This window comes from Aspergillus tubingensis (genome assembly GCF_013340325.1).
Source record: "Aspergillus tubingensis WU-2223L DNA, scaffold_14, whole genome shotgun sequence".
Classification (NCBI taxonomy): domain Eukaryota; kingdom Fungi; phylum Ascomycota; class Eurotiomycetes; order Eurotiales; family Aspergillaceae; genus Aspergillus; species Aspergillus tubingensis.
The window spans coordinates 114005-130807 of record NW_023336288.1 but is presented as its reverse complement, the minus strand read 5'-3'; the positions used below and the strand labels follow the sequence as shown (position 1 = coordinate 130807).

General features: G+C 52.5%; 7 protein-coding genes across 7 annotated transcripts; 5 read left to right on the top strand and 2 right to left on the bottom strand.

The window, feature by feature from the left end:
* Positions 1–791: 791 nt before the first annotated feature.
* Positions 792–2575, top strand: dbp5 (ATP-dependent RNA helicase DBP5; the record flags this gene model as incomplete). The annotated part of the gene is made up of 6 exons (XM_035505919.1): positions 792–864; positions 966–1134; positions 1202–1699; positions 1752–1989; positions 2039–2239; positions 2306–2575. The coding sequence occupies 6 exons, from the start codon at positions 792–794 to the stop codon at positions 2573–2575; spliced, it is 1449 nt and encodes a 482-aa protein (XP_035361812.1).
* A 906-nt stretch (positions 2576–3481) lies between these two features.
* AtWU_10815 (putative GTP cyclohydrolase II) lies at positions 3482–5007 on the top strand (the record flags this gene model as incomplete). The annotated part of the gene is made up of 4 exons (XM_035505918.1): positions 3482–3595; positions 3655–4611; positions 4667–4948; positions 5002–5007. 4 exons carry the CDS (start codon positions 3482–3484, stop codon positions 5005–5007), a joined length of 1359 nt encoding a protein of 452 aa, XP_035361811.1.
* Positions 5008–5835: 828 nt separating this feature from the next.
* Positions 5836–6449, bottom strand: AtWU_10814 (GMC oxidoreductase family protein; the record flags this gene model as incomplete). The annotated part of the gene is made up of 3 exons (XM_035505917.1): positions 5836–5889; positions 5966–6205; positions 6282–6449. 3 exons carry the CDS (start codon positions 6447–6449, stop codon positions 5836–5838), a joined length of 462 nt encoding a protein of 153 aa, XP_035361810.1.
* Positions 6450–7213: 764 nt separating this feature from the next.
* Positions 7214–8203, top strand: AtWU_10813 (dihydrodipicolinate synthase family protein; the record flags this gene model as incomplete). Its single annotated transcript, XM_035505916.1, has 1 exon — positions 7214–8203. The coding sequence occupies one exon, from the start codon at positions 7214–7216 to the stop codon at positions 8201–8203; it is 990 nt and encodes a 329-aa protein (XP_035361809.1).
* Positions 8204–9936: 1733 nt separating this feature from the next.
* On the top strand, positions 9937–11133 carry AtWU_10812 (HET-domain-containing protein; the record flags this gene model as incomplete). The annotated part of the gene is made up of 1 exon (XM_035505915.1): positions 9937–11133. The coding sequence occupies one exon, from the start codon at positions 9937–9939 to the stop codon at positions 11131–11133; it is 1197 nt and encodes a 398-aa protein (XP_035361808.1).
* Positions 11134–11307: 174 nt separating this feature from the next.
* On the bottom strand, positions 11308–12045 carry AtWU_10811 (GNAT family N-acetyltransferase; the record flags this gene model as incomplete). The annotated part of the gene is made up of 1 exon (XM_035505914.1): positions 11308–12045. One exon carries the CDS (start codon positions 12043–12045, stop codon positions 11308–11310), a length of 738 nt encoding a protein of 245 aa, XP_035361807.1.
* Positions 12046–14688: 2643 nt separating this feature from the next.
* AtWU_10810 (ferric reductase family protein) lies at positions 14689–16654 on the top strand (the record flags this gene model as incomplete). Its single annotated transcript, XM_035505913.1, has 4 exons — positions 14689–15280; positions 15328–15386; positions 15440–15625; positions 15689–16654. 4 exons carry the CDS (start codon positions 14689–14691, stop codon positions 16652–16654), a joined length of 1803 nt encoding a protein of 600 aa, XP_035361806.1.
* Between the last annotated feature and the right edge of the window lie 149 nt (positions 16655–16803).

Below are 16803 nucleotides of genomic sequence, written 5' to 3'. Positions count from 1 at the left end.
ATAGATGGTCAGCTTGTCGGAGGTCACGCCGCAGGGAGACAGGCGGAGATGCGACATGGAAGACTCAAAAATGCGTCGGCCTAGCGAGTCGCGAGTCCAACCAGCAGAGCGAATGGAGCAGCCTAACTTACCTTCCACGTGCGGAACAGCCGTTGGCGACCGTGTGTGCTCCGTAGTCCGTACAACCGGATGGTGGGTAGGGGGGGATCGGGGAACCAGGAATCGTTGCCAGGCGCGGCTGGAATGGCTGGAGAGCGATGAGGAAGCGGGGAAGATGACCATACAGGACAGCCTCTGGTTGCCTGTCAGGCCACGTTGAGCCTCCATTGCCCGGCCGGAGGCTCCCTACGTCATCCCCATTTGGGCTGGCAACCGTATGGTATCGTAAGTGGTATCCCTCCACCCTTACCGCCTCCCGATATGGTTAGACTGCAGCGACTCGGCTGCTGGCCCAAACAGGCCTAGTGTCGATTCAAGGCGGTCAGCCGCGTTGGTTTTTCGACCGTCATGGTGATGGAGCTTCCCTTAGCCATTGCTGCTTTACCTGGGTGTTGAACGATCAATCGCCCTTCCTCCTCCATCATCTAACTGGGCACTGTGGAGAACGTGTCATTCTTTTCTCGTGTGCGCTTCATTTGCTGTGTTGAGCGGTTGATTCCTGTTTCAGCGCGCTGTTGATTACCCCGCCATCTCCCCTCCGTCTGGGAAACACGAACAACAACTTGCATCCGAAACATCTTCCCTAACCCCTTATCTATACGTCCTTCACAGTTCTTCTATACATCATCAGGATGGCGTCTGAAGAACCCGCTGCCGGTTCTCTTGCGGACCGCATCACCAAGCCCGAGGAATCTGCTCCTGCCGGTACGATACTAGTCTACTTCTATGCCACCGCTCGTTTCACTTCCGTGTCACTCTCTTACCAGACCCTGCTGGACCCTGACTTATGCGATCATTTCTTGCAGAAGCTCCCGAACAGACCGAAGATATTCCTCAGACCGATGGCGCCGCCGCCCAACAGGGTGGCTCCGACCTTCATGAGCCTGACTACACCGTTGAAGTCAAGCTCAGCGATCTCCAGGCCGACCCGAACAACCCCCTTTTCTCCGTGAAGAACTTTGAAGATCTCGGCCTGTGCGTGCATCCGTCAATTTCGGTTGTTATACTGCTAAAATACGGTGCTAACCCGTTGTGAAATCAGGGACCCCCGCATCCTCCAGGGATTGTCGGCAATGAACTTCCGGAAACCCTCCAAGATCCAAGAGAGGGCCCTCCCGCTGCTACTTGGCAACCCCGCGAAGAATCTGGTCGGTCAGTCCCAGTCCGGTACTGGAAAGACTGCGGCCTTCGTCCTGAACATCCTCAGTCGCTTGGACCTCTCGTCGGAGCAGTTGCAAAAGACCCCCCAGGCGTTGATTTTGGCCCCCACACGAGAGCTGGCTCGTCAGATTGTTGGTGTCATCCAAGTGATGGGCCAGTTCCTTGATGGGCTCGTTATTGGTACCGCCGTGCCGGCAGATACTGGCGCTCGTCCCGCCAAGATGGAGTGCTCCGTCGTTGTGGGTACCCCTGGTACTGTGATGGACATGATTAAGAGGCGCATCATGGTTGCGAACAAGCTCCGCGTGCTTGTTCTGGATGAGGCCGACAACATGCTCGACCAGCAGGGTCTGGGTGACCAATGTATCCGTGTGAAGGCGTAGGTTGCTCTATGTTCACTTTTCGCGCCACGCGTGCTAACGTCTATTCAGTCTCTTGCCTAGAGATATTCAGGTCGTGCTCTTTTCGGCTACCTTCCCTGCTCACGTGCACGAATATGCGTCCAAGTTCGCCCCCCAGGCCAACGAGATCACCCTCCAGCATGAGGAGTTGACGGTCGAGGGTATTAAGCAGCTGTACCTGGACTGCTCGAATGACGAGGACAAGTACCAGACCCTTGTCAACCTCTACGGTCTGCTCACCGTCGGCTCGTCCATCATTTTCGTCAAGGTTTGTACACATCCTCTACGGCATTGCAGTTACTCTAACGCAGGATTAGACCCGTGCCTCCGCCCAGGAGATCGAAAAGCGCATGGTTGCCGAGGGTCACACCGTGGCCTCCCTGACCGGTGGCATTGAAGGATCGCAGCGTGACGCAGTCATTGACCAATTCCGTGCCGGACACGCGAAGGTCTTGATTACGACCAATGTGCTTGCCCGTGGTATCGATGTCTCCACTGTGTCCATGGTTATCAACTACGTAAGCCGTGTCCTTTACATGATGATCATGAGTTTCAATTGCTAATGATGCATATTTTGTGGATAGGATATCCCTGAGCTGCACCAACCCGGCGCCCGTCAACGACAGGCCGACTTCCAGACCTACCTGCACCGTATCGGCCGTACGGGACGTTTCGGCCGCGTGGGTGTATCCATCTCTTTTGTGTCCAACCGGGAAGAGTGGGAGATGCTCAACCAGATTCAGCGATACTTCAACACTAACATCCAGCGGATTGACACCAAGGACTGGGACGAGGTGGAAGACATTATCAAGAAGACGATCAAGAGCTCCCGTGCCCAACTCGGCTTCCGGTAGAGCGTGTCCGACAAACCCTCGACGCGACGCCGCTGTCCGATGGCGGCTGCTCAACCGGGTTGATTGGAAGAGATTGGAATAAGATATGACTATGGTGCAATGTGGATTGCTTATGAAGAGTTATGAGGATTTCTTTGTGTTCAAATGAAAGTCAGATTAATAGATACCAGTTGCTTGCTCAACCTATGGGTGTTTTGGTGGTTTCGGGTTCATCATTTCCAGCCAACCATGACATAGTTCCTTACCGGCAGCCGGACAGGGGAGGGCCATGTGACCCGGGGGAGTCTCGTGATTCGGTGTCCCAACGATGCCACAAATCGGCTAAGCATGGAAGGAGAACCCGTAGCCATGGAATCGGTCGCTCATTCATTGGAGATGATGGCCGAAGTAGCTAGTACCTCAGCTCCCTTGTAGCATTTTCGCCGCGCTTCCCCGCGGAACTCCAACCGGACCGGAATGAGGGGTCGATCATCCGCATCGCCCTCGGCGTCATCGTGCATCCGCAACTTGACCGCGAGTCGGATTGCAAAACAAAATAACCGCCGATCTGGCTGTTGTTCCATTATGATCTCGTTTTAATTAGCAAAGACAACCGGTATGATAGACCAGACAACCATGGTTCAGTCTACGCCTGACCCAAACCGGGGATAGATAAGGCCAGGCCCAGGGGGCGTGAACGATAAGGAGGCAGTGCGGAGAATGAGGGAGAGATGAGGCCGTAAGATTGAGATTCGGGCCCAAAGTCACATGCAGCTGGCATGCAGCGACACCCATCGTCGCCCTGTTTTCTTGTCCCCTCCTCTCCTCATTTCATCTCGCTCTTCCCTCTTCCCTTCTTCATCCTCTTCATCCCATCTCCCCTGTTTCTTCACAGCCTATTCCTTCCCCGCATCGTCATCCAGCACCATGTTGGAGACCGATACCTCCATCAAGCCCACGTCCGACGAGGCGACAGCCCAGTCACCGACTACCCCAACCTCGCCGACTCACTCCAACTCTCGTTACAGTACGCATATTGTGGTAAGTTTGTGGAGCAGTGTCCGACTGGGGTGGGCAAGAATACTTACCCTGTGAGCTAGTTGACCACCTACCCCGGCCAAAGTGGCATCGACCCCATCCCGCTCGAATGGGGCGCCCCAGATGCTAAATCCCGCGGCCCCGTCGTTGTCTCCCGTAGCTCCGCATTACTCAAGCGGCGGAATGCTATGGGCGCACATGGTGGCAGTTACAGCATCTACAACGCCCTCGCCATTGCCGCCGGTGATTTGGAACCGAACTTCCGTCCTGACCTCAGCAACAGTCAACCTACATTCAACTTCCCATGGCAGCCTGCCTGGGCCGACAAGACCAAGATTGTGTCTATGGACCCATGGGGACATGACATTGTTAACCAGTTCCGGGACGAGCTAAGCAAGGGCTGGGATATCCGCCCCACAATGGCGGTGACCCGCGCGAACATGAACTTTGCGGAGATCGCCGACGCGGTGAAGGAGGGGAAACTTGATGTGGACGGTTCCATTGTGGTTGACTCCTCTGGTGAAGTGCGCGTTACCAAAGTCGCCGTCGAACCGGTCTGGTATCTGCCTGGTGTTGCAGAGCGGTTCGGAGTTGATGAGGGGACGCTGCGACGGACACTATTTGAGCATACGGGCGGAAGTTATCCCGAGCTGATCACCCGGCCCGATCTGAAGATCTTCCTCCCTCCCATTGGAGGTCTGACGGTGTATATCTTTGGGCCACCGGAGCGGGTGTCCGACGAGAATGTGAAACTAGCATTGCGTATTCACGACGAATGCAACGGCAGTGATGTCTTCCAATCGGATATTTGCACATGCCGACCGTACCTTGCATTTGGTATTCGGGAGGCGATTCGCGAAGCCCAGAGTGGAGGCAGTGGAGTGGTCATCTACTTCCGAAAGGAAGGTCGGGCCTTGGGTGAGGTGATCAAGTACTTGGTCTACAATGCCCGCAAGCGCGGCGGCGATACTGCCGACAAGTACTTTACGCGGACGGAGAACATTGCCGGTGTTAGAGATGTAAGCTGTTTATACCAAACCTCAAAATAGAACCTCAGACTAACTTTGAATCTAGATGCGCTTCCAAGCGCTGATGCCAGACATCTTGCACTGGCTCGGCATTAAAAAGATCGACCGCATGCTATCCATGTCCAACATGAAGCACGACGCCATCGTCGAGTCGGGGATAAAGATCCTAGAGCGAATTCCGATCCCAGACGAGATGATCCCTCAGGATTCGCGCGTCGAAATCGATGCGAAGATCAATGCTGGATACTTTACAACCGGGAAGAATGTCACAGCAGAAGACTTGGCTGCTGTGCGTGGACGCGGATGGGAGAAGTGGGAGGACATCACGGTATGTTCTGTCATTAGAATGGACCTTAATGAGGACCCTGCTGACAAGTCTAGCACTGATTGGGGTTTCAACCTACATTTAACGACGAACTATGAAATTTCGGGTGCATCATTACAGTTTGGCTGGTGACGACGCATGGCTTGCGCAGCATTACGGGTTATGGAGCGACATTTGCCTGCATGAGCTTTTAAATATAAGAGATGTAGAAAATAAAAAAAAAAAAGGTCAAAATGGGCAACCATCTATTGCCTGGTATATCGGAAAGGGTATATAGTATCAACTATCGTAGTATACACCACCCACAGGTCCAACTGACCTCCTCATTCTATACCATCACTCTCATTTGAAATCCTTGTGCCTCCTTCATTACCCACACCGCCATGATCCCCCTTCAACGCCACCCCGGATAACATATGGAACTTCTTTTTCCGTTTATCTTGTAGTCATTATCAGCACATTATACCCTTCCAAGACTGAAATAATATACTCACCAGCGTAGACCTCTCTCACACCCCGCGTTACAACCGTAACGCACGCAGCTAAGATCCCCACATTTACCTCCACCACAGCCCACAGAGCTAGTAAACTGAACTCATGCATAAAGGATAATCTGCTCTCTTCCTCACTGCTGTTGTATGACACGATGATAGTGAAATATGTCCTTGCGATAGAAATGGCAGTTACACTATCCATCACTTTCATTAGTACACACACCTGGAAAAGGAACCTAGTATGAGAAGGGAGAGACAGGACATACTAAACCCCCACAACGTAAAGACATATCATCCCTATCTTTTTCCCTATCCGCATATTCAACCCAGCAATAACGAAGATAGGAATGATTGTGATTAGTATGTTTGTGATGAGATCGGTGATTGTATACACCGTTAGTAGAATACCCCTGTTTGCGCTTGCGCAGGTGTTACTGTTATTAACATCCTCTATCGATGACCAAATACGAGAAACATGCCCCCCGCACTGGAGGGTCGTCGCGAGGATGAATGCGACCATCCATACCGCCACGGCACCAATGAGGAAAGTACATAGTCGATGAACAGGATGGGTACTGAAGACGCGTTTCCACAGAGTGAAGAAACTCAGCTTGGTCAGGCCGAGGGCGATGATCTCGATGACTTGAAGGGCGAGTTGATATTTTCTTGCTGCGACTTCAGTTTGAGCTGTCGGTTTGGTGTGGTTTGCGATGATGTCGCGGGATGTTCCTGCTAGTAGAGTACTGTTGTATACCAGTGTGAATATCTGTTTAGGATGTTAGATACTAGTACTTTGATGCAACATAGCTAGTTGGCTATTGGGCAGTGCTGGGCTTACTTACCAGTGCAGCAAGCGCTAGCCAGTCATCTGCGAGTAGGTCCAGTCGCGCTAGTCTTCGCGCGTAGAATCGAAGCGTCACGGCAGATAGAGAAGTCACGGTAAATACTGAGGTTACTGCCAGGAGTGCGGTGGAACTCGGGGCGCTGGGAATTGTCCAGTCGTGAGCCATGGCCGGCTGATGTCTCGTATCCTGGCTTTCGCCAGGATTGGTGAGCTAGGGTTTGGTGTCTCTGGCGACAGACGGAAAATATCTAGGGGATCATGATAGGAGCCATGGGTTTCGGTTACTATCGTTCAATGTGAGTGTCTATCGCGTGCTTGAAAGTGACTTCGTAAGATGAGGACATTTGAGGAGAGCTGCGGTGCAGCAGGATGACGGCGCTAAGACTAGGCTGAGGCGCTGCTGTGGCTGATGTTGGACCCTTGCAGTTGGGGGCCATTTCTGCATTGCTTCTTTCTATTTTGAGTATACGGTGTTTAGTAGATGGAGGTTAGATCATGCTATCTGGTATTTAGGTTCAACGTTGATCATGCTCTAGTATTTGGAAAATGTGAATGTGGTGGGTGCAAGTACCACTGTTCTCAGGCTATATATTTAACAGTAGTTGCCACCACCGTTGCAGCCACTACAACGCAACTCAGTGGAGTCCGGCGCATATACTAACCATGTTTAAATCCAAATAACCGCCTCATCAACCCCTCAGTTGTAACCCCCGCACCCACTCCGATATCGTTGAGTGTCAAACAGCATTCGGACTGATTGCCCGCTGATAAGTGTTCGGGAAGACATCCCGACCGGATTCTTTTCCGTCCCCGCAGCCTTCAAGTATATAATCAGCTTCCCACCAGCACGTCATTGACAGAATACTCACTCAATTGATACCCTTATTTCCTATACACACCACTTAGAATTGATAGGACCTCAACATCATCATGGGCTCCTCCGTCACCGTCACCCCTCAACCTCGCATCCCCAAAGCCGGCGTCTGGTGCCCCGCTGTGACCTTCTTCGACCATAGCACCGACACCCTCGACCTCGATGCCCAGAAGAAATACTACCAGTACCTCTCCACGACCGGCCTGGCCGGCCTCGTCATCCTCGGTACCAACTCCGAAGCTTTCCTCCTCACCCGCGAAGAACGCGCCCAACTCATCGCCACGGCCCGTGCCGCCGTTGGCCCCGACTACCCCCTCATGGCCGGCTGTGGTGCTCACTCCACCAAGCAAGTGCTCGAATTGGCCGAAGACGCCGCCGCCGCGGGCGCAAACTACATCCTCGTCCTGCCTCCCGCTTACTTTGGCAAAGCCACGACCCCGGCTGTCGTGAAGCGCTTCTTTGCTGATGTCGCACGCAAGAGTCCCCTGCCCGTCGTGGTGTACAACTTCCCGGGTGTCTGTAACGGGGTGGATCTGGACTCGGAGACCATCACCGCCATCGTGCGCGAGTCGACGGCATCGAGCGGTAATGGGGTCTCGAACGTGGTGGGTGTCAAGTTGACCTGTGGGTCGGTGGGCAAGATTACCAGGCTGGCGGCCACCTTCTCCAAGGAGGAGTTCGCGATCTATGGTGGTCAGTCAGATTTCTTGATCGGTGGTCTGGCTGCGGGCTCTGCTGGGTGCATTGCTGCTTTTGCCAATGTGTTCCCCAAGACGGCGTCGAAGATCTATGACCTTTATGTCGCTGGTAAGATTCAGGAGGCAGTTGAGCTGCAGCGCCAGGCAGCGCTGGCAGAGAGCCCCTGCAAGAGTGGAATTGCTGCCACCAAGTACGCAGCTGCAATCTTCTCGGCTCGCGCGGCAGGTATTGAGGGGGCAGAGGAGAAGCTGAAGCCCCGGACACCGTATGAGGAGCCGGCGGAGGGTGCGAAGAAGGGAGTACAAGACTTGATGAGCGCGGTGGCAAAGGTTGAAGGAAGTATATAAATGTACCTGTCAAAATATGAAGATATGAATATGCGATGCGAACCATAAAATATTTTACCCCAGATTTGGACCGACCAATCACCTGATCTGTTTGCTTTCGTTGTCTGTCCAGCTTTACTCGTCTTTACTGCCTTCCCAAATCCCCTCTCCTCGATGTCTTTCGCATAGCCCTGTTTGAAATACCATATTAACATCAGTCGAAAGATAAAGGCCTTACTTCTTTCCTCGCCCTAAGTGAAAATGGAAGATTTCGCACTTTACCACGAAGCAATGATTGCAATCGTATTGAAGTCACATGCTATCCCAGATCGCAGCTCAGCCACGTTGTGACAAGTGACGATCCCTTGCACTGCCACTCTTACTATCTCTCTCACATCCCCACACATAACTCTATCACGATACTTCTTCTGCATCCGCCCACAGTTCAGTTTAATGCAGAACTATACAGTAATATATCCACTCTTAAGCTACTCCTCCACTTATCTTACTTATGGGCCTCCAGAAACAGCTATGGCTCGGAAAGCCCATTCCCTGCTCAAATATATTCCCGGGGCTTCCCCAAAGATAAATGGGCGAAAAGAAAAGTCCAAGGAGTCGTTGGAACCCACCAATCGCCAAGACAGCCCTGATTCAAGATGCATCTTTGTACTCGAAGATCCAGCCGATTTCCCGCGCTGGAAGGGCATAATCGAGCGATTACTCCAGGTGCGGTATGACCTTGCTGATGGAAATACGTCAACATATCTTAGGAAGGACTACAATTTCTTATGGGAATATGTACCGCGTCACTTCCATCACCACTTCCCTCATTCGAGAGAGTTGGGCAGTTGGGTGGCTGAAGAGCTGTTTTCGACGCTTTGGGAAGCTGTCCATGAATGGGCCGTCAATTGCACTATTTGCGGGCTTGTCAGACGCAAGGTCCTCTCAAATCCACTGGATCCCGTTAAGGCCAGAGAACACCCCACGAGTCGTTTTCTTCTAAAGTCAAAGGGCGGAAAGCGTTGCCAATATTGCAGTTTGGTTTATCAGTGTCTCCAAGGCTATTACCCATCATTCGAGACGCATGAAAACACTCTGGTGGTAGGAATCTATCCAAATACCGGTGGTTTTTCCCTTCTTATCAGAAATACTCAGACAACCTCCTGGATAGAGTCCACATTATGGGCCGAAGCCTTTTCTGGTAAGTAACGCCATTCGCCAATACTGGAACTAGCAAATAATGATGGCATCTAAAAGAAAGCAAGAAAAAGGAAATAGACGATCACCAAGCCGCCTCAGTGTTTGACACAGCAAGCGAAAGCTCGTTTCAGTGGATTCTAAACAGCTTACCTCTAGTTAATGATGACCTGACACTGTCTAGTTTCATGCCTAGACGCTTGATAAATGTAGGAGATCGCGCCTCAACCCCAGTTCTCGTGGACCGGCCAGAAGAGATATTCCCGTACTGTGCTTTGAGCTATTGCTGGGGTCCTACCCAAGCCAATCTGAAGACCACCAAAGACACCTTAAAAAAACACTATAATCATATTGATAAGGAGCATATGCCAAAGGTTAGTTTTGCTCAGATTTTCGACCGGACCTTTCAAGATTAAGAGACTGATATTTCTCCTTAGACAGTGCAAGACGCAGTTGAGGTCTGTTGGCGTCTTGGAATAAAGTATCTTTGGGTTGATGCGCTATGCATTATCCAGGACGACGCAATAGGAGCTGACTGGTATGAGCAAAGCTCAGAAATGGACCAAATCTACTCCAGCGCACATGTAGTGATTGCAGCAGATACTGCTGAGGATTGCTCTGAAGGGTTCCTGGGAACTTCTCACATTCAACAACTTCGAGAAGTCACTGTTGATTGGGACGGCGACACATACATCTGTCGAGAAAAGCCGAACGGCCAGCGTGACGATCCTAGCTTTCTTCTAAGCCGAACACCACTCTCGCGGCGCGCTTGGACACTACAGGAAACGCTTCTTCCCAGTCGAGTTCTCCATTACACAGGCACGGAGATTGTCTTACGGCTTGGCGACACCTTCTATTGCCAATGTGGCGAGTGCAGATTCCATCACGTCGGCATCAACCAGTCAGACTGGCACCAAATTGTCTCCCACTATTCCTTCCGCCAAATGACCAAGCCCTCGGACAAGCTAAGTGCCTTATCTGGACTAGCAGCTCGTATGTCAGACGGAGATAGGGAGTATCTCGCAGGGTTGTGGTCAGACACATTGGTCACAGATCTCCTCTGGCACGTAACCGGATCTGGACTTCATGTGCGACCTGACCCCTGGAGGGCCCCGACGTGGTCCTGGGCCTCGATTGATGGAGGCATCAGTTACTTCACTCGCTTCTCATACTACGACTTTCTCCCCGCATTGGATATCGTGCAAGCCGAGTGCTCATGCACAAGTGTGAATATTTTCGGCCCGGTTTCCTCGGGATTTATTGACTTGAGAGGTAAGCTTGTCCCCGTCGAGATGGTCATCTTGGATAAGCCCTTTAGCAAGCACCAAGGCGAGTACACTGGCGAATGGGGACGAACAACCCGCGTCCATCAAGGCCAGACATCACTTGTACGAGGGTGGGGTACAGATATCTATGAAGTTCTGTGTGACGAGCGCATGGAGCAGACAGATAGAATGGGTGAAGAAGACAGCGAGACTTGGGCTCAGGGCATAGTGGATCGACAAGACCTAGGCGGGATAGTGGCAAGTAATATCTACTGTCTGGAAGTTGGAACGATTATAGATCGTGTAATAGATGTGGATGGTTTCACTGCGCTAGGTCGGAGTTCTAGGGTCTGGTGGCTTGTGTTGAAGAAAGCGGAGAAAAGGGATGAGTTCAAAAGAGTGGGAATAGGTTATAAAAGTAGCAAGGATTTCAAGCGTGACTGTGACCTTTTCGATTCTGCGGAATGGAGTACAGTGCGTCTAGTATAGAACGGGAAACACAGAATCAAATTACCACCTTGAATGCTCATCGTTATATACTAATATATACCTACAACTGAATATATTGGGAATTGATTCTATCTGAGATGCAGGTTAGACTGACCACTACACAAGTCTTCATATCAATGATATCGCTCTAGCCAATCTTGGCACCAAGTTCTATTACTGTACAGACCTCGATCTCTTCACTGCTTCCCGAACATCCTGGAGTCCTCTCCTCTGCAGACCATCTTCATCAAAATTCTCCTTCTCCAGCCACTGCTCCAGCGCTTCCTTAGCCCCCTCCTCCCAGTCATCGCGCACCATCGCAAACCAAGCGGTATCCCGACTTCGACCCTTAATCACCATATGCTGCCGGAACGTACCCTCATAGACGAACCCCAACCGCCGGGCCGCCTTCTGGGACGTGGCATTCAGCGCATTGCATTTCCACTCCACACGGCGATAGTGCAGCTCCTCAAAGGCATACCGCGCTAGCAGACAGATCGTCTCAGTGGCAGCCGCAGTGCGTTGCAGCACCGGGGAGAACATGACACTCCCGATCTCCACGGTCCAATGTGCGGGAGTGATTCGCATGAGCGAGAGGAATCCGATGGCTTTGCCGTAGCTGGGGCTGGAGGCACGCTCGTCGATCACGGCGAAGTAGAACGGATCGGTAGATTCGGATCGGGAGGTGATGGATTGCTCGAAAGCTGAGCGCTCGGGGAAGGGTCCGTCTAGCATGTAGTCCCATAGCCAGGCGAGTGCCGGGTCGTCTCCGCCGATTAGGTCCCAGAGGTCGTGGGCATGTTTGGGTTGGAGCTTCTCGAGCCGGATGTATCGCCCGCGGAGGACGGTTGGCGATGGCCATTGGGCGGGGGTCAGATCGACTGGCGGTCCAAGCGGTCGCGTAGTGGTCATGTTGTAGGACCGGGGGTTTCACGGTTTATGGGTGGGTAGAAGCGATGCCTTCGTCATGATGGGATAGGAGCATGTGTTGGAGGATTTATTTCGTCTGTAGTCATCTTATTGAACAGTCATACATCCTTGTTTCTCTCCCCTCCAGGAAGTGAGAGTCGTTCTGATTCGGTGGAAACACCGACAATCCGCGGTTGACGTCCACATTGATTGGTCTATATTGTCCGCATGGGCCCATTTGGAGGCTTGGCGTTTACACCCGGTTCCTCAGGCATGACTCATCCTGTTTCTTGCCTGCAATACAAGGCATTCATTTCGGAATATACTGGCAGCATTCTCCGGGATTCGTTCAGAAGCGTTTGGATGTCTCAAAATTGAACGACTAGGAAGCTGAGTGCAGTAGGATGATGTGATGAACTATTCTACTAGTCTATCCAGGCTGCAACTTCACTGCTATATGGTATGTTGAGCTCGCTTGGTCCTTGGGACCTATATTTGACCCCATTTCTGCTCAGGCATCAACTATATCCCGGGAGTGGCCAAACATCTATCGGCAGGGCCTCACCCACATAGGACAACCATGCCAGCGTCGATGATAGTACTGCTGCTTGTCGACAGTGCGACAGTTATCATGTAGATGGCTTATTCACCCACGAATATCCGTTGGCATAGAATCCGGCGAGGCATCTGTAACCTCCCATGTCTTAGATGAACATTGCCGGATTCGACCAAGCCAACAGCAGTCAACAGAGTGTCGGGGGCAATGTGCAGATAGCGCCAACGGAGAAGAACGCGTTTTCACAAGTCTGAGGCAAGACCATGACTTCTGTCGTTGTCATCCCAACATTCACATGTGGATCTCGGCGCAGGCATGTCTCATGACTCGCAGTTGTATCCATACACAAATCCCACTGTAGCAGGTTTTCCGCTGTAACCGAACAGCCACCGGGATGGAGTTGGTCGCGATGGCGCCTCCTGTAACTTGCACCTGTGCTTAGAGCATGGCCATAGACCCAACCCAATGGAGTTTTGCTTCGTATCGGCCCCTGCAGACAGCCAACTCAGTCCGCACGTTTCGAAGTTAGTACGTTCCTGGTCTCAAGCAGCTATGGTGTTGTTGCCAGCCCTCTCCCCTGTGAGACCCAGAGGATGGACGCTCTCATCAGAAACACATTTGTCTGTGACGAAGACAGAGTGAGGAAACCAACGAGGAGATTCTTCAGATGTTATTTGATTCAGTTGGCCATGACTTTAGTAAGACAGAAGATTCTCCAACGCGTGGGGAATGTGGTTCTCGACGGGGTCCAGTTCTCACGGTCGGGCGACTGGCGTTGGTTTCGGGCTCCATCACGTCTTATGAGACGCTTTTCTTAGCAACGAGCGGTCGGACGAACTGCCCACGACGAGTAAGAAAAATAGAGGTTCCGTCGTAAATAAATTGAAGGGTGGAAACCCATCTATATGGCGTGGTGGCTGTCAGGGGCAGCCGACAATGGGCCAGTGGGACATTCCCCCGCTGGGGTCCACCCACGGCTTTCACTGGCAGACAAGCATTCCTGGTGGTTTCAGCACTCCAAGACATTTGGATTCCGTTGCCGCTTGGAGTCCTGCCAAGCTGTCAGCTGGCTATACTCATAGCCGCCAAGGTGAGAGGGGGTTATGTTTCGACGAAGAGAAGACAAAGATGCAGAAATCTTCAGGTGTGGTTTGTTTAAGTTGGCGCTGACTGGGATCGTCGATTAGACTCATCCCTGTTGGACCCTAATCAGCTAACAAAGCTGATTAGCGCGCATTTCTGTTCCGCACAGGCAGCCATTGCATTGCTAATAAACCCTATACTAGGTATTATTAACCCCGAATTTCTATTCAATTTTCGACTCCCTTGGACTGCTCTCGGTTGAGGGGATTATTACGAGATTATTTGTCACCCAGAACAAGAATAGACAGAGGCAACCAGCCCTACCCGTGACCCACGCCTCACCCCCAGCCAATTTGATCGTGAAACCAAGACCGTTAAGCCAGGCGCCGGTCGCTTTCTTCGCCCGATTGATTGGACGAGGGATCACCGGCTGGCTTGGGCCTCGGTAGCCACTCTTCTTGCGCGTCTCGAGTTGATGAGGCAGTAGAGCTGTCGACTGCCCGCCACTGACTCGTCTCGGCACTCTCTCCACCCCTTGCATGCCCTCCCCCCCAGCCTATCATGAAGATTCAGAATTCAGTAAAGGCTTTCACTACTCTGCACCACCCCCGCTGACAGGGTCGGTCATCTGCTTTATCTGGCGCTCTGATGGCATCCCGACCACCCTGTCATCTCCGCCGATCCGTTTGCGCCTCCATGTAGTTCTTTACTTAGTAGATAGTATTTGACCGGCGAGATCCGCTCGTTCTCCATCCCGGCTATCCTTGCGTCCATTCTTTCTCTTCTCCATTCTTTCGATCGCTAACTTTATTTTTATCTCTGTTTGCAGTCCTTCATTTGTTTTTCTCCTTCTCTTCTTGCCTCCAGCTAGGGTAATTGTTCTCTTTATGCCATTGTGGCTGGTCCACTCAGTTGACTTTTTACTTTGCATCTTTTCGTTCTCTACACGCTGGGATTCGTCCTTTCATTTCTCTTCCCATTCATTGTGACCCTAACACCGATCCACCATGGACTCCGACTTGTGGTATTCCATGCTCAATGACACCCTCTGCTATGCCAATCTCTGGGTGTTGGCCTGTATGATTGTGGTTGTCTTCGCCTGGCAGTCCTCCGGCCGTCTCTCTGCCCACCTGCGTCGCCTCGCCAGTTTTACCGACCACCGCCAGACCTACCATCGCGTTCCCAATTTCCATGTGGCCTGGTTGAAGAGACACCTTTTGGATGCGCCGCTGCTGCGCTCTCGCCATAACCAGGAATGGCAGCTCTCCCGCGCCGTCAACATGGGCACCCTGCCCAGCCGCTTCCATACCCTGCTCCTGACCGTCATCGTTGTCATGAATATTGTGCTGTGCACCAACACTGTGCCTTATGGATCGAAGGAATCAACTGTTGCGGAGCTTATTCGTAACCGAACTGGTTACATGGCCACCGCCAATCTGTTCCCCCTACTGGTCATGGCTGGCCGCAACAACCCCCTGATCCCGCTTCTGCGCGTCTCGTACGACACCTGGAATCTGCTGCACCGGTGGTTGGGCCGCATTGTTGTGTTGGAGGGGCTGGCCCATGTCATTGCCTGGGGTGTGCCCAAAGTGCAAACCTGTAGGTCTATTCCAGCTTCCTAGGTTCTAAAGGCTAATGTTGAGCAGATGGATGGTCAACCGCACTCGGCACCTTGTCGAAACCCTTCATGTTCAATGGTCTCATGGTACGTCCCCACGTCTCCTATTAGAAGGCAATAGCTGATAACTTGCCCTATAGGGGATGGTGGCGATGCTCGCCATCCTGGTTCAATCCCCTTCTCCCATCCGACATGCCTTCTACGAGACTTTCCTCCACCTTCACATTGGGCTGGCCTGTGTGGCTGTGGGATTTCTCTGGCATCATGTCTACCGTTACTCCTGCCGTTACTATCTTTATGCCGCCATAGCCTTCTGGGCGTTTGAAGTGAGTCCCCCTTGCAGCAGATACTTGGTCCGAAATTAGAAACATCGGCTAACTGCGGCTCAGCGACTTGCGCGGTTGCTGATTCTGATCTACCGCAACTATGGCTTTGGTCGCCGCACAACCGCCTATCTGGAGGCGCTGCCTGGCGATGCCGTCCGCGTCACTCTGCAACTCGCTCGTCCCTGGACCTTCTCGCCGGGCCAGTACTGCTTCGTCTACATCCCGAAACTCGGAGCCTGGACCTCGCACCCCTTCTCCATCGCCTGGGGCGAAACCGGCCAGACCTTGCTGGGGTCGTACAGCGAGAAGATGGCCGAGGTGGAGATGGGCAATGACCACGGCCACCCTGGGCTGGAGTCTCGCAAGGTCAATACGGTTTCCCTGCTCGTGCGACGTCGGACCGGATTTACAGACAAGATGTTTACGGAAGCATTTGCTTACGCCCGCACCCGCTTGCCCCCGGACACGATCAGCACTTCGCCGCGGTCAACTACGACGGATATCTCCACGGCAGCCATGCCGGTCACTGCTTTTGTCGAGGGACCCTATGGCAACCTCCACTCGCTTGACTCGTACGGCACTGTTCTCCTCTTTGCCGGTGGAGTGGGCATCACACACTGCCTGCCATTCATCCGCCATTTGGTGCAAGGATACAGCGATGGCACCGTCGCTGCCCGACGTGTCACTCTCGTATGGGTCATTCAGTCCCCAGAGCACCTGGACTGGATCCGACCGTGGATGACCACGATACTCGGCATGGAAGGCCGGCGCGACGTGCTGCGGATCCAGCTGTTCGTAACGCGCCCGAGAAACCCCCGTGAGATCAGGAGCCCCAGCGCGACCGTGCAGATGTTCCCGGGCCGGCCAGATGTGGGCACGCTCGTCCAGATGGATATTGACAATCAGATCGGGGCCATGGGCGTGATGGTCTGTGGCAATGGTGGCCTGAGCGATGATGTCCGCCGGGCTTGTCGACAGCGCCAGGGCCGTACCCAGTTGGATTATATTGAGGAGAGCTTTACCTGGTGATTCATTGCCCAACGCGCCTGTACCTATATAAATTTATTTTCGATTTGTGACGTGCCAAGTAGATGAGCAGAATAGACCGTTGGCCGTCAAACTAACAAGCCGTAGCAAACCTAACTACCTTTACTAACAAATCACAGGGTCATCCGTTT